The following is a 20,771-nucleotide window of genomic DNA, read 5'->3' as shown; positions in this document are numbered from 1 at the left end:
TAAAAAAAACATGGATAAGATTATTTTTGTCATGATTGTTTAATCATTATCTTTTATATCTTGATAACAGTACAAGAGACATGACATTTGTTGTCATCAACATTCTCTACATAAACAAGCAAGCATTTACATACTAAATATGATATTCTTTCATTAATATTAAATGTGTATGTAACAAAACATGAAAATCCCTGGTTACAAATCATACTGGTTAATTCAGTGGTTTTAAAACATGGATAGTACATTACACATTATGAGAAACCTGATTGTCGGGGTATAATATCCAGTTGAATAGTTTCCATTCTTAGTAGAATGAGATGATTGATACCAGATTAAAGATTATAATCATCGATTAGTCAGTTATAAGTGATTACCAATCACTACACATATTTTAAAAGGTACATTGGCTATAATCATTAATTTGTCAGTTATACAATTGTTCACAGGTCATAGTCATTTTCAGAATTATCTAGAAAGGCTAGGTATGGTGTATATTTTATAGGGTTAAATAACAAGTACTGGGATTGGGATGAGGATCTCATGAGGTCTCACAAGGAAACCTTTCAAAGAAAACCTGCTTTAGCTCTGTGTTGAGTTCAGAAGTTCATGTTGAGGGTTTAAGTTTGTGGAACAAAGAATGATCTACTTTACTGGTCAGCTCTGTCATTATGAACCCTAGTTTGAAATTAAGCAGGCATGGGAGAGACGGTCTCCTTCAGCAATTTAGATAGATTCGTTTTTATGACTCTCTAATGGCTCGGTGGGGGATCTCTCTTATGTGTGGAATGTGATTCTGTGTTCATTAGATGGCTTTGTTTGTGGATAATCCTACATACACGTGCACCTAAATACCTAATTTCTTCCTTTTTATACCCAATTTCCCAAACACATCAGTTAGATGACACAACGCATCCTACATTTTGAAACCATTATTTTCTATGAATGTACTGTACGCTAACCAGAGCATATGAGTGGAGCAGAGCGAGCGCGGAGCGGAGATAATTACACCTGAGCGGAGAGTGCCTTTTTAAAGATTCCGCTCTGCTCTCTCAGGGTGCTCAGTGCCGCACGCTCAACCCAGTATGCGCTTTGTCATATGCTGGTTTGGGAATCTGCTAAATAAGCAATAGACCTGAGGTTATGGAGCTCTAACATTGTTTTAGTGAAGTTGCAAACCTTATAACCTCAATAAATGCAAAGTATTCATCAATGCTAAGAATGATGAAATCTAAAGAGAGTGTGGAGAGACCATGAGAATCAGCAAATATTCCTTTTGGAATAGTACACGTCACATTGCCAGAGAGCACAAGGATGTGCTACGTGATGTAGTGCAGCAAAAGGTGAGCTAGTAGGCTACACCTCTATTTGATAATAAATTAATAGATAAATAATGTATCTTGTTGTTTTACCATCATGTTAGTGCAGCTGCCGGCTAGATACAAGCCCAGTTCTGCGGGGTTGCGAAAATTAGAGCACCCTCAATTGCTTAATAATACTGTATATTGGCAAAGCATTTTGCCTTGAATCCCGGCTTACACACACACAAAACCAATAAACGTACGATTTTGCAGATCAGTGTGTCCTAATTTGCAGGTGGAGCATTCTGCTTTCATGCCTCTATTGTACAATTGATCATTTCATTAGTAAAGATTTCCACTCTCGCATAGAGAATTTCATTGCAGAATTGTCACTTAATTGACCAGCTTTCGATTTCTGCTTCGGGAAGTGGCTCATAACTGCTGGTCAGTTTCTCAAAGCCAAATCCACACCTTAATGAGATATTCTAGATTAGTGTTTGCAGATAACACCTTCTGACATCGCTTGCTGCGTTCATGCACAGAGACATTTTTTTTATAAATGATTTAACATTAGAAAAAAAAAAATCTTAAATGAATGCAGTGTAATTTGTAAATTAAATCATTTTTATTTGTTTTAGGATCATTAAACATGATTTCAGGTAATATATATTGGACAAAATCTCACTTTATTCCCAAATCAGTTAATCCCAAATTGTTATCAAGGAACATAGATTATTGATATTAGGCTAGTAGATACATTGTGTATAACCAATTTTTTTGTAACAAGTTTGTCTTTGTGTGGTTTGACAGCTTGAATAAAGTCTAGGCAACATATTGTGAAATTGCATAATAAGCGTTGCCCTTTCTAATCTTTCAGTTTGCTCCATTGCACCAGTTTTGTCATACACCAACCTGCAAACTCAACATCCATTTGTTTATACTTGAAGAAGTGCAAAAACCTTTGTATGTAACTTTTGTCTGTATGGTGATTAGATTCACTGTTTTGGACTGCCACCTCTTTGCACTGCACTGGTACGCTCTGTGTGCGATACCTGTGCCTTGTGCTTCCTTTGATGTGCCACAGCTTGCCAGACCAGCAGGTTTTAGGGGCCAGTACAGAACCAATTTTTCCAGCTTGAAAGTGCTTTTTATCTGTGGTGGAAATGCACAGTACATTTCCAGACTGGACCCTGTCCAGCATAACTATCAATCTTTACTGCTAAACGTAACTAATTCCAGCTTTCCCTCACAGCTGTTTTAATCAGGTCAGTTAGAGGTGGAGTGTTATGAGACCTCATTAATAGCTGTTTCTTCATAAATTAGCAAGCACATAATTGAATGAGCTTTCTGGACTTTCAATGTCCCCTAATGGTTATCAGTGACACACACACACACACACATCCTACAGTTTTACTTTGTGAACAACTGTACAATACTTACTTTCCCTTGTCTTAAGCCCTCAAAGAACCTCTTTTAATCTTTTGTATTCCTGCCTTGTTATGTCTTTATTGAAAATAGCCAGCTAGTGTTTTTTTAGAAAGCCATGGTGAAATATAGACTGTGCTTCTGTAGTTTCATTGAAGAAAATTAATCTCTGACTTTGTCTTCTCTGACACATTTCTGCAATAATAATTAATTTTTTTGATTTTGCTTATTTGTGTGCAGATGTGCTTTCTTCAGCTTAAGAGTTTTCTTTCTATTGTTTTGTAGTCTTTCAGTACTTTAAAAAAAATCACTCCTGCTGAGTTCACATTTAGACTAATAGCATCCAGAAATCAGCCTCCCTTTTATAATTCATTTTGACCATATAGTGTAAATGCTAAATTGAGCTGTTGCCTTGCTTTTCTTCAGAAAGCCGACAGCAGTCCACTTTCTCCCAAAAAACGTAAGCTTCATTGGCCCATGCCTGATGCACCTGAGCATTCTCGATTCAGCTGGTTAACACATGGTTCTCTCTATATTCTCCTGTACAAGGTCCTTTATGTTGCTTGATCATGCCTGCGGCCCACTTGTGCACCTCTTTTTCTGGGCAGGTGTGGAAATCCGTTACTTCCGTCCAAACCGTGTTGGCTTGTGTCTTCATTGGAGCTCTAGTTTGGGCCTGCGCACCATGGCATCAGCTCTGGCAGAATATGTTAGAAATGACACGGACGGAGCTTTTTTACTCTGTGCTCCAGTTTCGCACCAGGGGCTCTTTGGTGATGCACTGAGTGCCATTTTAGAGATTCTTTCCAACCAAGAAGCAGTCGGTTGCCTACAAGCACATCTTGCCGAGGCGAGGTGACGCTGTAGCACAGGTGGTTCACTCGCAGTCTTTTCAGGGCAGCACCCTATGGAGCAGAGTGCTCCTGAGGCTCTAGTTCTTCTCCAGTAGGTGGAGACTGAGCCAATGGTAGAACCGCAATGGCCAACGCTAAAGAATACAATTGTGCTTTCTGGGCAAGACAAGCATTCCTTATGGTCTGCGTACCTTGAAATGGGAATTATAGCCTACGGAACAGTTTCCTCTGGCCCTCAAGAAGGCCCAGAAAGCACTTCCATGCCCCCTAAACAATTATTTCGCTTTCGCCGGCGTTGTATGCGGAGAATAAGAACACAACGGCAGTCTTGTGACTGCTCATATTGCCCTGGCAGAGCACTACCACACTCCAACACAAACCTGAGGGTGGACAGGTGGCAACGCGACAATTGCAGAAAAACCCCTGTGTCCATTGGCTTGTTATGCAGACGCATGGTGCTGTCTTCCAGGGGGTCTACAGCGGGGAACTGAGCATAGTTGTGCATGGCTATGAGCTTCAGTTAATAAGGCAGCCAACTAGATTCAACGCCATCCTGTCCTCCACCGAGGTACATTCTCTTCTTGACAAGAGTTCTATAGAGAGCGTACCAGCGTGCAACACACAGCTGTGCTTCAGCAGCTGTTATTTTCTGGTCGCCTGAAAATAACTTTCTGGTCACTCAAAAAGTCTCCATTCTAGAAGGTTACTCGAAAACAGATTTTATCTGATGTCTGTCTGTTTGACTGGTTTGTGAAATATTAGCATGCAAACCCAGGGATCTGTTGTTTACGCACCTGCCACATTGCAATCCTCTTGGCTCTGAGAGTCTTTCGGGCAGACGTGCAAGAATTTTTTTATCTGGTCCATACAAACAGCACTACAGTCATGGCGTACATGAATCACCGCTCCCATAATGGCAGGATATGACCCCTGGGGGTTTATCGTTGGGCAAACACCCTTTGGTTAGTAAGTTCTTAAAGGAGCCTGAAGGCTAAAGCCCTCTCACCTCATTATCGTCCCAGTCAGGGACTTGGATAGCGCTGGTGTTAAATGCACTTTCCAGTCCCCGATTTGAGCCATTAGATGTGGTAATCTTGTGCATATTCTCAGTTAAACGTGTTGGGGTCCTTAAGGCCCTGTCTGTTAAAGACTCTTGTTTAGAGTTTGGTCTAGGATTGTAGATGGCAGTCCTTAAGCCTAGTTTAGGTTTTGGTGGAAAGTTTTTGGAATCAAGACTTGAGTCAGCTTTTGCTTTTATCCGAAGAGACTTACATATCACTTATGTAAGTAATTCTTTATTGATCTAAACCTAAAACATCATCTTTATTTTTGTCCATCACAACTTAACACATTTTATGCAAATAAGGCATCCTGTTTTTCTCTAACTCTTAGTTATCTTTTCACCCCCTTGCTTCACTTCATATCTCTGAGTTCATCCTATCCCCTCAGATAAAGCAGCAGTTTCTTAAATCCCCTTAACAAACAGACAACTTTATTGTTTAGAATAAAGGTTAAAGCTCCTTAGCAGAGCACTGTCATTAAAAGTTATTCAGAACCAGAGTATAAAGAATTAATGTTCGTACAATGAGGAGTCATACAAAATCCTTCACAAGGTTATATGGCCAACATTTTGGTCACTCCCTTCAGTGCTCACATTGTCACTTTACATGCATTCTCCCCTCCTCTGCTTGAGTCCAACAAGGCTAAACATGCTTTTTCTAGTGAGGGCATTGTGTGTGTATTTTGGCCGAGCAAGTCAATACAGGCTGTCAAATCAGCTCTTTGTCTGCTTTGGAGGCAGCGCAAAGTGTTTGGCCATTTCCAAAACTCTATCATTGGGTTGTTGCTATTGATGCTGTGTGTTGTTCCCCATCTCAGGGAACCAAGGTTATATTCATTACCGAGACATTAAAAGGGATTACATTTTTTAAAGGATCAAAGAAAAGGGTCTCTTTATTTCTGTCTATCTGCAACTATAGAAGGCTATGTTTCCGTCTTTTGTATCAGTTTGGCTTTGTTAATACTTGTGTGGGTGTGTTTGCACTCTACCTCTCCATGACCAGTAGAAATTTGCAGCTTGTCACTCAGAGAAAATAGAAGGGAAGGGGCAAGAATGGCACCTGATTCCCCTGTCCTCTCACACACAAATACACAGTTGCCTCAGAGACACTCTACTTGCCATTACAGCACTGAACCACAAAATTGAGACATAAATAACACTTGCGTAAAAGCACACACTGGATCCCTGAGGAAGATAAACTTGTCCAGACATACATCTGACACACACATACACACACATTGTGTGAATTGTCCCCATAGCTAGTGAAATTATTTGACATGTATGTTCACAGTATTGTTTAATATTTCTTAACTTCTCACTCTTTCTCTCCAGTCCTGAGCTATATATGTGGGGGTGATATGTCCCTATGTGTGTGACATGAATTGAATTGCAGTAAATGATCATGGGATAATGCCTATTTGGGATAATCCAGTGAATATAATATTTCAAAAATAAAAGGTACTACACCTTATTTTTATTTTATTGTTTCTCTCTTTTTAATTAGAACTTTAACAGTTTTATTTAGAAACCAAAAGATAACAATTGAAAGAAAACACTGCCATCAGTGCAAAAACAGCTTCACGTTATGTAACTTTGAAACAAAAATCTAAAAACATTAAAAACTAATATTATAAAACAGATGTTGACTGCACATCAGTTGAATTCTATGTTAATGTTGCTTGGAACTAAACTGCACTTTGCATTGGGCCTACCAAGACCCCTTAATATAATGAAAGTTCTGCCTCATCTTGATTTTTTGGGAAACATCCTGCTCTGTATTTTTGCATTACTACATGTTCCTTCATCATTTGCATGTGTAAGTAACCTAAAGTAGTCCTGCTTACTGATAGCCCTATGGAGATACACTGATGGGCCAAAACATTATCACCACCTGCCTAATATGTTGTTAGTACCAGGTCTGCAATGATGTTTAGGTAGGTGGCACGTGTCAAATTGATGTCCACGTGAATAGCCGGGGTTTTGCAGCAGATCATTGCCCACAGGTCCTCAGGTAAATGGCGCACACGTACATGGCCGTCCACATGATGTAAATGAAAACTGGACTCATTGGACAAGGCGACCTTCTTCCACTGCTCCAAGGTCCAGTTCCGATGCTTGTGTGCCCATTGTAGGTGCTTTTGATGGTTCACAGGGGTCATCATGGGCACTCTAACCAGTCTGCGTCTATGAAACCCCATAAGCAGCAGGGTGCGATGCACTGTGTGTTGTGACCAGTGTTTGGTCACAACACAACTATGAATTAGTTAGTTACTGTAATCAGATTATATATTGCGGTAACGCAGTAATGTAAAACGTTACTTAAATGTTGTCATCTGATTACAGTTACAGACATGAATAAAATGTAATTACTTTGATTACACATTTATTGCTAAAACAATAATTAGAATGCATTTTAAAATGTATTACGTTCCTATGTTGGTACTTTTATGTGTATTGCTGTGTCCGCTAATGAGCATGTGCTCTAACAAACAACCATGGCATGGAGGACACGTATCAATGCGAAGGCAGATGAGTGAGCTGTGTTACTATGGATGTAGTGGAGTGTAGTTGTTTATTCAAATTGAAAACTAAAGTAAAGGGTTTCAAGTTTTCATGCGCTCACAATCAATATCAGCGATCTCTGTGTCAGCGTGCTCCCAGCCCTGGCTGGGGCATGCAATGCTGGGCCGCCGACAAATCCTCCTTAAATATCCGTGCTCCTCCCCATCATTGCATGTCTCCCTTGGGTGTCCCTCTGCAGCTGCCATGGGAGGAGAGGGGATCAGTTTCAGGTGTATATGGAAAACGGTGCACATTCCCATCTGACAGATGGATATGTCACTCACAAGGTAGGAATATTTGCAGAATGGCATCTTGAAAAAGACATCACTAAGGAAATGTCTTTTTATGTTCTTTATGTACTGTACATAAAGACTTGCTAACTTGATGTAGCTGAATTAATATTACAATCAATTAATCTGTTCGTCCAGAGAACACTCATTATTGATCATCTATCTACTCTTGGAAAGGATATTTTTTATGTCCACAGAAAATAACTCTCTTGGCATGTAGCTGTGATCAAATAATTAAATTTATGTTGATTTACAAGCAGACCAGAATCAACTCACAAGAATGTACACAAAAGCTTTATTTAACGAAATCACTGAACACATAACTAATCTAAACAAACTCATACAAACAAAATCACGCATACATGGGAAATTGAAAAGTGGAAGTGAATGAAACCGGAACAGAGCAGGGGAATTAAGCTATGAAAAGAGTAATTTAACCATCTAAAAAAAATCATCAGTTTCTTACTTCAAAGCACCTTTGTTAACAAAGGGGTTCACAGCTTATACTAAACCTCTGTTTAGTTAGTTAATTGTACGATACTTGTAATGCCTTGGCTGTTGAGAGAGCGCCTGTATGCAGTCTCAGGAGAAAGTCTTGATGGTTACTTGAATCGATGGTGTTGAAGTTACAATCAATTTAGTTTGTGTTAGTTTGACTCCGTTATGGTCGAGGAAATTACACATGGCTTGATGTGTTTGAGGACTGCCTGTCCATGACCTCGTGGTCGGACCGGGTGTTTCTGGTCCCACATGACCAGCAACAGAGAGATGAGAAGAGCGGAGAGCGGGAGGTCACTCCAACAGTGCCCTTTAACTCCTGAGGGAGGTCACTCCTCTCGAGTTTGGCTTGACCAATGAGAAAGGTGCGATTTTCCGGCGGGAAAAGTTCCTTTGTTTGGAGTAAGCTGGTAGTTTGTGCCCCTTTATGCTCTGATTAATATAACAAGCATACAATGCATGCTATAAGGAGGTGTTTTACACCAATGTGCAGGGCATCACACAAGGATTAATTTGATAGGAAGCATGATGCCAATAATTTTACATTATCTAGTGGTTCTGTCATAAAGCATGCATACAACGGTATACAGTACAAAAGACTCTATACGAGACAGTAATAATCATACACACAATGTCCTGGGGTTTGTATATACAGTTTGTCTATAAATTAATGAAGAAAAGTCTGTTTTATGGGCTTTATGTGTCTTTCCTATGGGGGAATGGAGTGAGTTATTCTCCTTTGCTTTTGCGTGTGGCTACCTTCCCCCACCTGGAATGTCTCTGAGGTCCACTAGTTGCTGGACCAGTGTCAGCAAAGGGAGAGTGAAAGCTGATAATGATCATTGGGAGAGCAGACATCTCAGAGTCTGCTTGGGCCTACTTGGACCTTTGCTTGTTACGGTCTTGAGACGTCTGTTGGATTATTCATTAAATAATGAATAATTGTGTGTCTGATTGGTCCAGATGCTACACACAGGTGATATAAACATACAGAGTCTGTATCACCTAGATATCATATTTAGATTGTGTTTGTTCCCCAAACTACCAAACATAATACCTTCAAGTCATTTAAAAAATAAATGTGATTGATGTCAAACAAGAAAATGAAAAAGAAAACTTATAAAGTTTGTGCTAATAAACATTACTTATCTTTCATCCAAAACACTCATTTTAAACAAAAGTATTACAGATCATAGTTTGGAACCGCTCTGTTTGACAGAAACCTGGCTTAAATCTTTGAACTCTTATGGAGTTAATTTTGATAATATTGCAATTCTGCCACACAGTGATGACATCTCAGATTATTACCTCATCTCTTGTTAAAATAAGGTCCCTCAATCTATAATAAATGATCAATGGGGTAGAACTTCTCTATTGACCACTAAAGATAGCTTCACTAATAATCTCCCAGACCTGTCTCGCATTCTCATTAAGCCAAAAAGTTAATAAGAAGTGTATTTAGTCATAGGAAGTATGGACACTGTCTTCTCTAGAACTCTTGATAGTAATGCCCCCCTTTGATTAAAGAAAGTTAAATAGAAAAACCCTTCACCGTGGTACAACAATCATACTCATGCACTTAAGAAAGCAGCTCAGAAAATTAAATGCGTGGAAGAGTACAAAATTAGTGTTGATTCGCGGTGCATGGAAGGATAGTGTCTCTAGCTAAAGACAGGCTCTAAAAGCTGCCAGGTCTGAATACGTTTAAATTCAGACTGCTTATCAAGAAACCACAGCTTAATCCTGAGAGTTGGCTTATTATAGACTGATCTCAAATCTCCCATGTATGTCTAAGGTACAAGAAAAGTACATCCTAACTATGTTCATTTTTACAGAGAAATGGTATCTCTGAAGAATTTCACAGAGACAGCACTTACCAGAGTTACAAATGACTTGATCTTATCAAATGACAGCTACCACTTTGTATGTGTATTAGAAGGATTTTTTCAGATCACGTAGAAGTAAAGTACGGAGGGCCGCATGGCTCAGTTTTAGTCATCTGCTTTTCTCCTTGTATATGCTTCCCCTTGAAGACATCATCGGGAACCAAGAAATTTGTTTTCACTGTTATGCAGACGATACTCGGCTTTATAATTCTTCAAGACCTAGTGACATTTTCCAGTTCTCCAAGTTAGCAGAGTGTATTTACAAATTGTATTCTACTCAATTCTGATTAAACTGCGGTATTAATTATTGGACCAAAAAATAAAGTAAACAAAAAATAAGATGCTAGAGTTGAGTCTTGATGGATGTACCGTTACATCATCTTCTCAAGTTAAGAACATGTTTGTTATGTTTGATAGCAATCAATCCTCTGAAAATTACATTTAAAATGTTTGTAGAACAGCATCCTTCCACCTTTCTAAGTTACAACACATGCTCTCTGTTTCTGATGTCAAAAAGCTAATTCATGCATTCATAACCTCAAGACTAGATTATTGTAATGTACTACTGGGTGGATGTACTGAAGGATGTACTCAATAAATAAGATTCAGTTAGTTCAAAATGCAGAAGCTAGAGTGCTGACTAGAACCTAGAAATATGATAAAATTAGCCCAATTTTATCATCATTGTATTGGCTACCTGTTATGTTTCGTACATTACTACATTCGTGCATTACAAATCTTTGAATGGCCCAGCTCCTCAGTGCTTAAGTGACCTTCTGTCGTGCTCTAATCCATCATATTCAATACAATAGAAAATTCCGGCCTGTTGATCTAGAATATCAAAATCTGAAAACGGAAGTAGATCCTTTTTCTGTTTTGCAACTACAAAACAGCTTCCACATGCATCACCAGCCTGAGAAAGACAGCTCAATGTGTGCTAACAGCTGCACCATGGATTTGACTTTTAAAAATATTTCCAATGGTATTTCTTTCTGTTAGACCTTATTGGAGACAACCACCAATCTGTTGAACTCTGATCTTCACTGGTCTCTGTCACACCTGCGTAAGGCGGTCAGTAGAGGACTCCACCCGAAACAGGATCACTGCAACATCTGCTTACAGCAGTACAAGAGACGACAGGAGAGTGAGGAGGAGATCATTATCTTCAGGTACACACAGACAAATGCACTTATATTCTCTGCTTTCTGCAGGAAGTCAGTCTAATACTTTTATTTGATACCACAAAGAAAACAGTTGCAGTGCAAACTGACCCCACAAAATGCTAATGGTCAGATGGTAAAATGCTCAGGGGGATGCTCCCCCATACATCTGCTCTTAACCGGTCTTCAAATGTGTCTGTGTGTGCGTCTTTGGAGTGCAGGAGTAGCTAATTCAATGGCTAAGTCTGGTGGAAGTTCTAGAATGGCTACTATCACTTATAGCAACTTTAATGACCAAAGGGCACTTCAAAAAGTGTAGAAAAAAAAAGTAGAAATAAACATATACAATGGCAAGAAAATTTATGTGAACCCTTTGGAATTAACTGCATTTATGTATAAATTTGTCTTACAATCTGGTTTGAACATCATCAAAGTTACAATAATTAACAAACACAATCTGTTTTAACTAATAGCACACAAATTATTGTATTGTTCTTGTATGAATTGAAAACATCATTAGAACATTTATTGTGTATGTTGGAAAAAGTATGTAAACCTCTTTGGCTAATAAAGTCAAGAAAGTCTAATTAGTGTCAGGAGTTGGCAAACTGGCATGAAGCAAGTTTGGAGGTGTGTGTTAGAGCTACATTGAATTGACATTTTGAGTTTGCTATTCACAAGAAGCATCTGCTGACGTAAACCATGCCTCGCAAAAAAGAGATCTCAGAAGACCTACAACCACAATTCCAGTATGAAAAATGGAATTGAGTATGAAAAAAACAGTATGAAAAATGATAATAAAAACAAAAATGAGTTTTTATATCAGTTAAATGATATTCACCCTTTGCTATTTTGAAAGCACTACAACTATACATTATAAGATATTGTACCTTGAAAATGTACAGTAATTTCAAATCGGATGATTGCAACACACTCCAAAAAAGTTGGGACAGCCACGTTTTTACCACTTTGAAACATCACCATTTCTTCTATTAACACTTATTAAGCATTTAAGCACTGAAGACATAAGTTTGTTATGTTTAGAATGTGGAATTTTCCCCCATTCATCCATTATGCAGGTCTCAGCTGCACAATTGTACGGGGTCTTTGTTGCCATATTGTGCGCTTCATAATGCACCACACATTCTCAATTGGAGATGGTCAGGACTGTAGGTATGCCAACCTATCACCTGCACTCTCTTCTTATTCAGCCAGTATGTGGTTTGAAGATGTCCCTGGAAAAGATTGTGCTGGATGGAAGCATATGCTGCTCCAAATTTTGTACATATCTGTCTGCATCAATGGTGCCCTCACAGATGTGTGTGCTACACATGCCATGGGCACAGACACACCCCATGGCCCATACAGACACTGGCTTTTGGACCTGACGATGATAACAGCTTGGATGGTCCTTTTCCTTTTCTTTGGCCCAGATAATATGACAACTGTGTTTTTTAAAAACTATTTGAAATGTGACTCATTGGACCAAAAAACATGTTTCCACTGTTCTACTTTCCATCTAAGATGAGACCGAGCCCAGAGAAGTCAGCAGCGCTTCTGGACAGTGTTTATGTAGAGCTTCTGCTTTGCATAATAAAGTCTTAACTTGCATCTGTGGATGCAGAGGCGAGTGGTGCTGACTAACAAAGGTTTACAAAGCCCATGCGCATGATATTCATTACGGATGAATGCTGTTTTTACGACAGTGACGTCTGAGATATCGGAGATCACGCGCATTCAAAAATGGTTCCTTGAATCTTTTAACTATATTGTGCACTTTAGAGGTTGAAATGCCCAAAATACTTCCAATTTGTCTTTGTGGAATAATGTTCTCAAAATACTGGATTATTTGCTGAAGCATCTGTTGGCAAATTGACAAGTCTCGAATGAGCCTTGCTCTTGAAGGACTAAGCTGTTTTTGGAGGCTATGTACTATGACACGATTGCCTCACTTGCTTAACGTGTTTCACATCGCCTTGTTATTTCAACTTGTCAAATTGTTATTAGTCTTAAATTGCCCGTCTCAACTTTTTTGGAGCATGTTGCAATCATCTGATTTGAAATACATTTTTAAAAAACATTGAAATTCACAAGGAAAAACGTGTGAATATAATTTACAAATCACTACTTTTTGTTTTTTATTAGCATTCTTCATACTCATAGCATTTTCAAAGGGTGTCAAAGTTATCTTGAAGAGCTTAGATATTCATTCGTCCACAGTTAGATAAATTGTCTATAAATGGAGATGATTTAGTACTGTGGCTACTCTCCATAGAAGTGAATCAATGGGCACACCCCAGAATGTTCAATGAGGTAAAAAAGAACCCTAGAGTGATAGCTAAAGACTTGGAATCATTGGAACTGGTTAACATCTCTATTCATGAGTCTACTATTCAGAAAACATAAAACGGCATGGTGTCGAGGGCACCACAAACCAACATGAAATCATCATTCCAAAGGTGAAGTACGGTGGAGGGAGTGTCATGATTTGGGGCTGATTTCCTGCTTTGGGGCCTGGACCGCCTACCATCATCGAGGTGAAAATAAATTCCTACGTTTATCAGGATATCCTACAGGATAATATCAGGGTGGCTGTGTGCTAGCTGAAGTTTAGTAGAAGTTGGCTGATGCAGGGATGGGTGTTGGAATGTGTTCAATAAAGACATGAAAGATTATAATTGTTTGTGTGTAGTTATCTTAAGTGTCTATAATTGTGTCATATTTTATGACCAATTAATGCAGAAAACCAGCTAATTTCAAAGGGTTCACATATTTTTTCTTGCCACTGTAAAGTTAATAAAGTAAAATGTAAGCAAGCATGCATGATCAAAACACAAAAATTAAACATGTATGATACAGAGACAAAAGCATTGCAGGATTTAGAAAAAAATATTGTAAATAAAGTTTGTAATTGGGTCTAAAGATCTGGAGAGATCTTTACTGAGATTTTGGGGCAGAGTGATACAAAGCTTTAGTGCAACAATGCTGAAACCCCTACCAATAAAAGTATACAATTTAAACTTGGGTACATCATGCAAGAGTGCAGACGGCCACATAAGGATGGATTCATTCTGTAAAATATAAAGTAGCTAATCCATGAATGGTTTTAAAGGCTATGACCAGTATTTTGAACTGTATGCATTGGCGTAAAGGATCGGGGTGATGTGAGCTGATGTCTTGTTACGTGCCAGAACACGAGCAAGAGGGTTTGCACTATTGCTCACTGGGTTTCTAAATAAAATTATTATTTTTTAAAAACAATTCACAATCATATTTTATCAAACTACACAATGATGAAGCTAAGACATTATAGATATTACAGTTTACGTTTCTGTTAATGCATGATTTTCCTTAGAGCTGCTTTGAAACAATGTGTGTTGTGAAAGGCCCTATACAAATAAAAATTACTTGACAAGTTGTAAGCGATGTAGCACTTTAGCTGATAAATCAGTAAAAAGAGAGTTACATTAATCTAAACAAGAGGTTATGAAAGCATGGATGACAGTTTCGGCATCTTTAAAGCTTAGAGATAAATGTTCTATTGCAATATTATGGAGATTGATAAAAAAACAGGATTCAACAAGTTGGCTTATATGAGCATCGAAACAGAGTGTATGATCAAATAGCATGCCGAGGTTGCGAATAATGGGTGAAGGCCTAACCAGAACACAATCTATGTTAAGGCAGAGTTCATGATGTGAAGAAATCAGGGATTTTGGACCGACTATTTATGTGGTAAGTTTAGTCATGGCTGAAGAGGAAACGGCACCCTTGAGCAATGACTATATTCACACTATAAGCACAGCCTATCATGCCTTATTGCTTAAATACACTGTATGCTAATATATGGCTTAGTTATGATGCGATTGACACAATGACCTCCGCTGTTTACTGTAAATATGCTAGAAACATTATTCCGTTGTCATTGGGACAATATTCCATGGCCGGTAAGAGATATTTACGACTGGTAAATGTTCTCGATTCACATGCTTTTAGCAGGTTTGGCAAAAACTTAATTTTGGACTCTGCACAGAGGTGGGGTGTGTTTCTGGGAATTTGTACTGATGTTTTACCTGCCACCAACTTTGTCGTTTAATATCACTAGTCCTTGTACTGTATGTCGGTATTAAGTGTTCCTAGTCCTAATGCTGTCGCTCATTATTGGTGGACTGCACAACTGACCATAGCTTTTGAAATTCTGATTACAGATGAGATGTACTGCTGGTAAATTATTCTAATTGGTTAAGGAATCAGTCTAGCTGCTAGAAATCAACATTATGCAGGATAGAATGTTTTATATAAAATTCAAATGTGCTCATGAAAGATCTATCAACGCATGAATCAAACTCATTCAGAATGCAGACAATTTCTTACACACATTTTTTTTATATAAACACGTGTGGTAACAGAGAAATCATATAAAACATTGGAACGCTTACAGTAATTTCTCCTTTGCCTTGTCTGCTCTCGACTCAAGACAGTATCTCAAAGGAGATATATGATGTAACGGTGGCGGCCCCCAGAATACATTTTTATATATAAAATTCAATTAAATAATAACTGAATGGAAATAATTGGGTGCCAGACAGGACTAGGCCTTCCGAATTATTTGATTGTTTTTCCCAAATAGCTAGAAAAAGCCACCAGAAATAATGCGGTTCTTTGACCCACAAAAAAAACAACAACAGCAAAGCAAGCGAAAGTTTCTAAATGGCAATACATTTACACAGAAAATAGAGAATTCAGATCTGACAATAATATTGGAATTATTAGTTAACAGTCAAACAATGTTTTTTTTCCCCAAGCAGTTATGTATTTTATTTTAAACATCCAAACTTAAACAAAAAAAAAAAAACATAATAAAACAAAATAAATGAGGATGCTGAATATACACTGGAAAAGCATTTCAACTAGTGTCTGAAAGTGTGGCGCTCAGTCCATCACTCACTCTGGTGATCGCATTGGTAAGAGCACACCAGTGCTCTCACTTTTTCCATTTAATTGTTCCTGTTTTCCCATTTGGTTGCGCCAATGTTAATGGGCTGATACAAATTTTTCTGTATCATCACAATGACGTGAGGTCCATTGACTTCACTCTCATTTCTTTGAATGTTGCTCGTCATTTCCATAAGGTTACATTATTCTCAACTTTGTTGTGTCGCCGGAAGTCACTCTGTTCTCAATGAAAATGAATAGGACGCATGCCCCTTTGTCACTGCGTGTCACTTGTGGTGTGAACAGTGCTTTAGTTATGTCACATGTTGCTTGCGTATAAGCTTATAATTGTAACTCTGTGCCTTTACTTACTGCACAAACAGATGAGGATTACCATAATTCTTAACTCTTTTTCTTGTGTAGCTGTGGTCACCTGTACCACTGCCTGTGTCTTCAGCGTAAAGAGTCGGGGATTTTGAACGAGAGGCTACACTCATGGAGCTGTTACAAATGCACATCCAGTCAAGGTTCACGGCCAGCGGACAGATCCAGTGTAGAGAGCTCACGATCACGCTCCACGTCTCTAGCACAGGTCAGTCAATCAAAAACGTTACACACATACTGTGCTCTGCTGCCGTTTATAATGCATTCATTACTGTTTGCAACATGCATATTTAAGACTGTATACCAGGGGTGGGCAACTATTTTGGTAAAGGGGCCACATTGGGGTTTAAGTAGTGCATAGGGGGCCACATTGTATTACTTTTGAGATTCATTGTTCCGCATTGTTTTGATTTTTGTATCTTTTAAGCCCAGAAATAGTTGTGTACTCAATTTTCTGAAATGTATATGTGAATAATGGGACTATTCTGCAATTGCATACAGTACTGTATTGGTCTACAAAGGTAGGTACTTTTCTATCAGGAATTAATAAACTGAATAATGGCGGAACTTATTATAAATTATTTATTATACCATCTCTGCTTTCCTGTTAATTTATTATTCAATTTAGCACTCTCTGCATCAGGGGTCTGTTTTATTTAAAAAAAAAAAAAAAAAATTATAGAACTTGATGTTTGTTGCAAAGCATTACCTGTTTACACACTAAAAGGGTCATGAGCACACAACTGAATAAAACAGACTGAATGACTAAGGTAAATGATTATGGCAAGAGTTAGATTAACATACAGGTGTGAGGGAACATTTCTAAATTGCACAAATAAAAAATACATATACATATTCGTCTCATGCTTGGTTTTGCTTGCGTGTCAATGATTACCCCTTCGTGTGTCAAGAATGCAGAGATCTACTTTTATATTTTATTTAATCACAGAAGGTTTACCTGCAAACCTAGTTGCACCAAACATCACAAGCAGCCTTAAGAATGGACACAGAGGGGCCATTTATCACTTTTCCTTGAGCAGAATATTGCACTAGAGATCGACAAGTTTGTTCAAAGGGGAAAGCAAAAGCTAGAAAGAGCGCACTCATGTGCATGTCTGCCAGATTGCACAAAATAAGAATAACTTCAGGCAGAATATTTCCAATTTGCGCAAGTATAAGCCACAAATTGAGGGTGTTCTGGAAACCCTGAGCATGTTAAATGCTTGTGGATGCTCATTTTGCCCAATGCAAAATAACTGAAATATCCAATGATGAAAAAAAAACGCTTTTAGGATAAATGAGCCACGGGCAATATTAAACCATGTGGTGGGTTGGCCCATAAGTTGCCCAGGTCTGCTGTATACAGTAGCTGTTTGTCCTTCCATTGAACTTCTTTCGATATGGCAGGTTTGTTAAAAATTCAGAATTAAAGAATTTGCTCCCTTTCAAATCATGAGTTGAATTTTGAATAAAATTTGCCCTCCCCACTGGATATTGAATTGGAATTTCAGTTGGAATAACAGGGAGAGGAATTTACTGATTTGCAACACAACAACAAAATGGCCTGGAACAGATCAATTCTTAGGTGTTCTGTTTAAGATTTGCCTCTTGCAAGCCTGTTTCGTGTCGTTTGGTTCCACTTTGAAGACTTTGAGGTTAATGATCATCCACGATCCATTAAATGTTAATTAAATATAATGAAATGTACATATAAATTAAATAAAAGTTTCTATATGTGGCATTTCAAGCATTCATTTTTAATATGATTTAAAGTTTGTCTGCTTAATACAATTTTTGTAGGTAATTTATACTGAAAATTTTTATTTAAATTGTTTAATGCATTACAACTAGACATCCAAATTCAAAGTACAATTCTGTTTCATGTCTGCTGCCTCAATTCAAATTCAAGTATTTAAAGGTGTTCTTAATTTATTTCTGAATGGTAGACAACTCGCCATCTGGACTTCTTTTCTTCCTCCATTTTATCCTTTTACAATGCGTCAGTCATGCTCCCATCATAATGACATCAGCATAGAACAACCTTTCTCTAGGGTTGAAGCTGTATAAAAGGCTTTCCTTCTATTCAATCATGTTTCTATTCAGTATTGTCTCTCTCTCTCTCTCTCTCTCTCTCTCTCTCTCTCTCTCTCTCTCTCTCTCTCTCTCACATACACACACACATATGCATTTTTATATTATTTTTGTATTTTTTATATGCATACAGGATGTATGTATTATCCACACTAATTGGAGCTCTTTTATGTGGCTCTGGTGTATGTTAATGGAATGCAAATGGATTTCTCAACATGCACCTGTATTAGTTTTAACCACAGGAGGCTGATGGCTTCAGGTATAAAAGAGGGTTATGCAAGTATCCTTAATGACAGAGGTGTTTCCACGGTGATACTTTGGGAAGTGAAGATAGCATGATGCCCAACGTGCAATGAGAGTATTAGCTCAACTGCACAAACAAGGCTAACTCTAAACTACTACTTACATTAAACGTGAACATCTGGGGCCATATTACAGAAATATCCTAACTCAAGGATCCTATCTTATCTGTTTAGCTTCCATGGTTATTTCAGTTAGCATATATATGTTCTATTTACTGTACCTTATCAAATCTTAACGGAAATGTACTGTAAGAGTTTTTGTAATGAGAAAACATGTAGAAAATGTCCCTATTACCTGCCAGATATCACTGAAATAGGTGCCATGAAATATCTCACCTGTCTATGTCACATCCCTACGCTCTGTAAACATTTGAAAAAATGGATGCTAATCATGTCCATCAGAAGACTTTGAAGCGCTTTCCGACTGTCAGTCAAATCCTGATAATTGAATCTACACTCACTAAGCACTTTATTAGGAACACTGTACAAATACTGGGTAGGGCCTCCCTTTGGATTTCACAAGATGTTGGAAACATTCCTTTGAGACTCTGGACTATGTTGACATGATTGCATCACACAATTTCTGTAGATTTGTCAGCTGCACATACATGCTGTGAATCTCCCGTTCTACCACATCCCAAAGGTGTTTTATTGGATTCAGATGTGGTGACTTGGAAGGTCACTGAAGAACAGTGAATCATGTTCATAAAATGACTTTTTAAAAGCAGAATTCATTTGAGACGAAATTTATTTTGACATGGTGCATTATCATACTGGACTTAGCTATTAGATGATGTGTAAATTGTGGCCATAAAGGGATGCACATGGTCAGTAACAATACTCAAATAAGATGTTGCATTCAAGCAATGATTTATTGGTATTAATAGGGCCAAAAGGTTTGTTTTATGGTTCACAGCAAATCTGTATTTGAGACTGTCTGTATCAATGCATTCCTTTTTTTCACATCCTGTCAATCATGTTTCACCTGTCGCTTTGTGTTTGTTTTTCAGACCAAAGTGACGTCTGCTCATCGTGGGATTGTGGCAGAGGCTCATCGGAGAAAGGTAAAGGAGTGGGATTATTCTGCAACAGGATTGTATTCGATTAGATTAAGATGATCACATCCAGAAGGGTTTGTGTCAGATCAAGGGATTTGTTAATTTGTGAGGTGAAGTACATTTCGTGTTTTATCTTGTTAGTCAAATCCCTGAGAAAAAGAATTTAACCAAACCTTCAGATTAATTTGCTTAATTGAATTTACATTCGTTTTATTTGGCATAGGGCCTTTACAATAAACTCTTGATGCTTTGATGTCATCTTGCATTTTCCCATTTCTATAACTGACAAAATGCAGCATTTGCAGAGATGCACCTTTGCTCTGTTGTGTACTTTAGAGAGAATAACAGCTCTCTTCCACTCTGCCTTTTGTGGATTCATTCATCCACGAAACGCAAATGGCTTTTTCCCTGCTGGTTCAAAGCAAATTAGCCTGCTTATGATTGCATTACACTCATTCCTTCCTTTCATGCATTTGTTTACTGGCAGGAAAGGAATGATGAAACAGCCCTGCCCAGTCTGTCTGTCTGTCTGTCTGTCTCTCTCTCTCTCTCTCATCCACTTATCCAGCTCTCTCTGAGACATGCTTTCTCTCTTTCCATTGAGCATGCATGACTCGTCGATCAAGAGCCTTTGTTTCATGCGATGTGACAGTGAGCCTTAAAGACAAAAAAGGAAGTGACATGTACCTTTTGACCAATTCCTCTCATCCCAGCATTCCTTCATCCTCTCTCTCCACCAATAAACCCTCAGCTTTTAGCATCACTAATTACTCTGATATCTGTAACCGACAAAATTCTGCACTTTTTTTGGACTTTGAAAGAGTTAGGAGCCTGGATTTTACTGCTAGCACACAGAATTGTACCTGTAGAGACTTACCCTGTAATTATCACATAAAGCTTTAGAACTGCTGTGTGGTAATGATTGCCTTTTACATGCACAGATAAAGATTTGAATGCTGGAATGTACT

General features: G+C 38.2%; 1 protein-coding gene across 3 annotated transcripts in view; it reads left to right on the top strand.

Moving 5' to 3' along the window:
* vps8 (VPS8 subunit of CORVET complex) overlaps positions 1-20,771 on the top strand; it is a 178,543-nt gene that overhangs the window by 123,377 nt on the left and 34,395 nt on the right. For all 3 annotated transcript variants that reach the window (XM_052126503.1, XM_052126502.1, XM_052126505.1), the window contains 3 exons: positions 10,873-11,042; positions 16,392-16,560; positions 19,756-19,809. In XM_052126503.1, the coding sequence (XP_051982463.1) occupies positions 10,873-11,042; positions 16,392-16,560; positions 19,756-19,809 (393 nt within the window). The remainder of the gene's footprint in view (positions 1-10,872; positions 11,043-16,391; positions 16,561-19,755; positions 19,810-20,771) is intronic.

This window comes from Xyrauchen texanus, chromosome 5 (assembly GCF_025860055.1).
Source record: "Xyrauchen texanus isolate HMW12.3.18 chromosome 5, RBS_HiC_50CHRs, whole genome shotgun sequence".
Classification (NCBI taxonomy): Eukaryota; Metazoa; Chordata; class Actinopteri; order Cypriniformes; family Catostomidae; genus Xyrauchen; species Xyrauchen texanus.
Note: the sequence above shows the minus strand (reverse complement) of the source record. Positions and strands in the feature narration are given on the sequence as shown.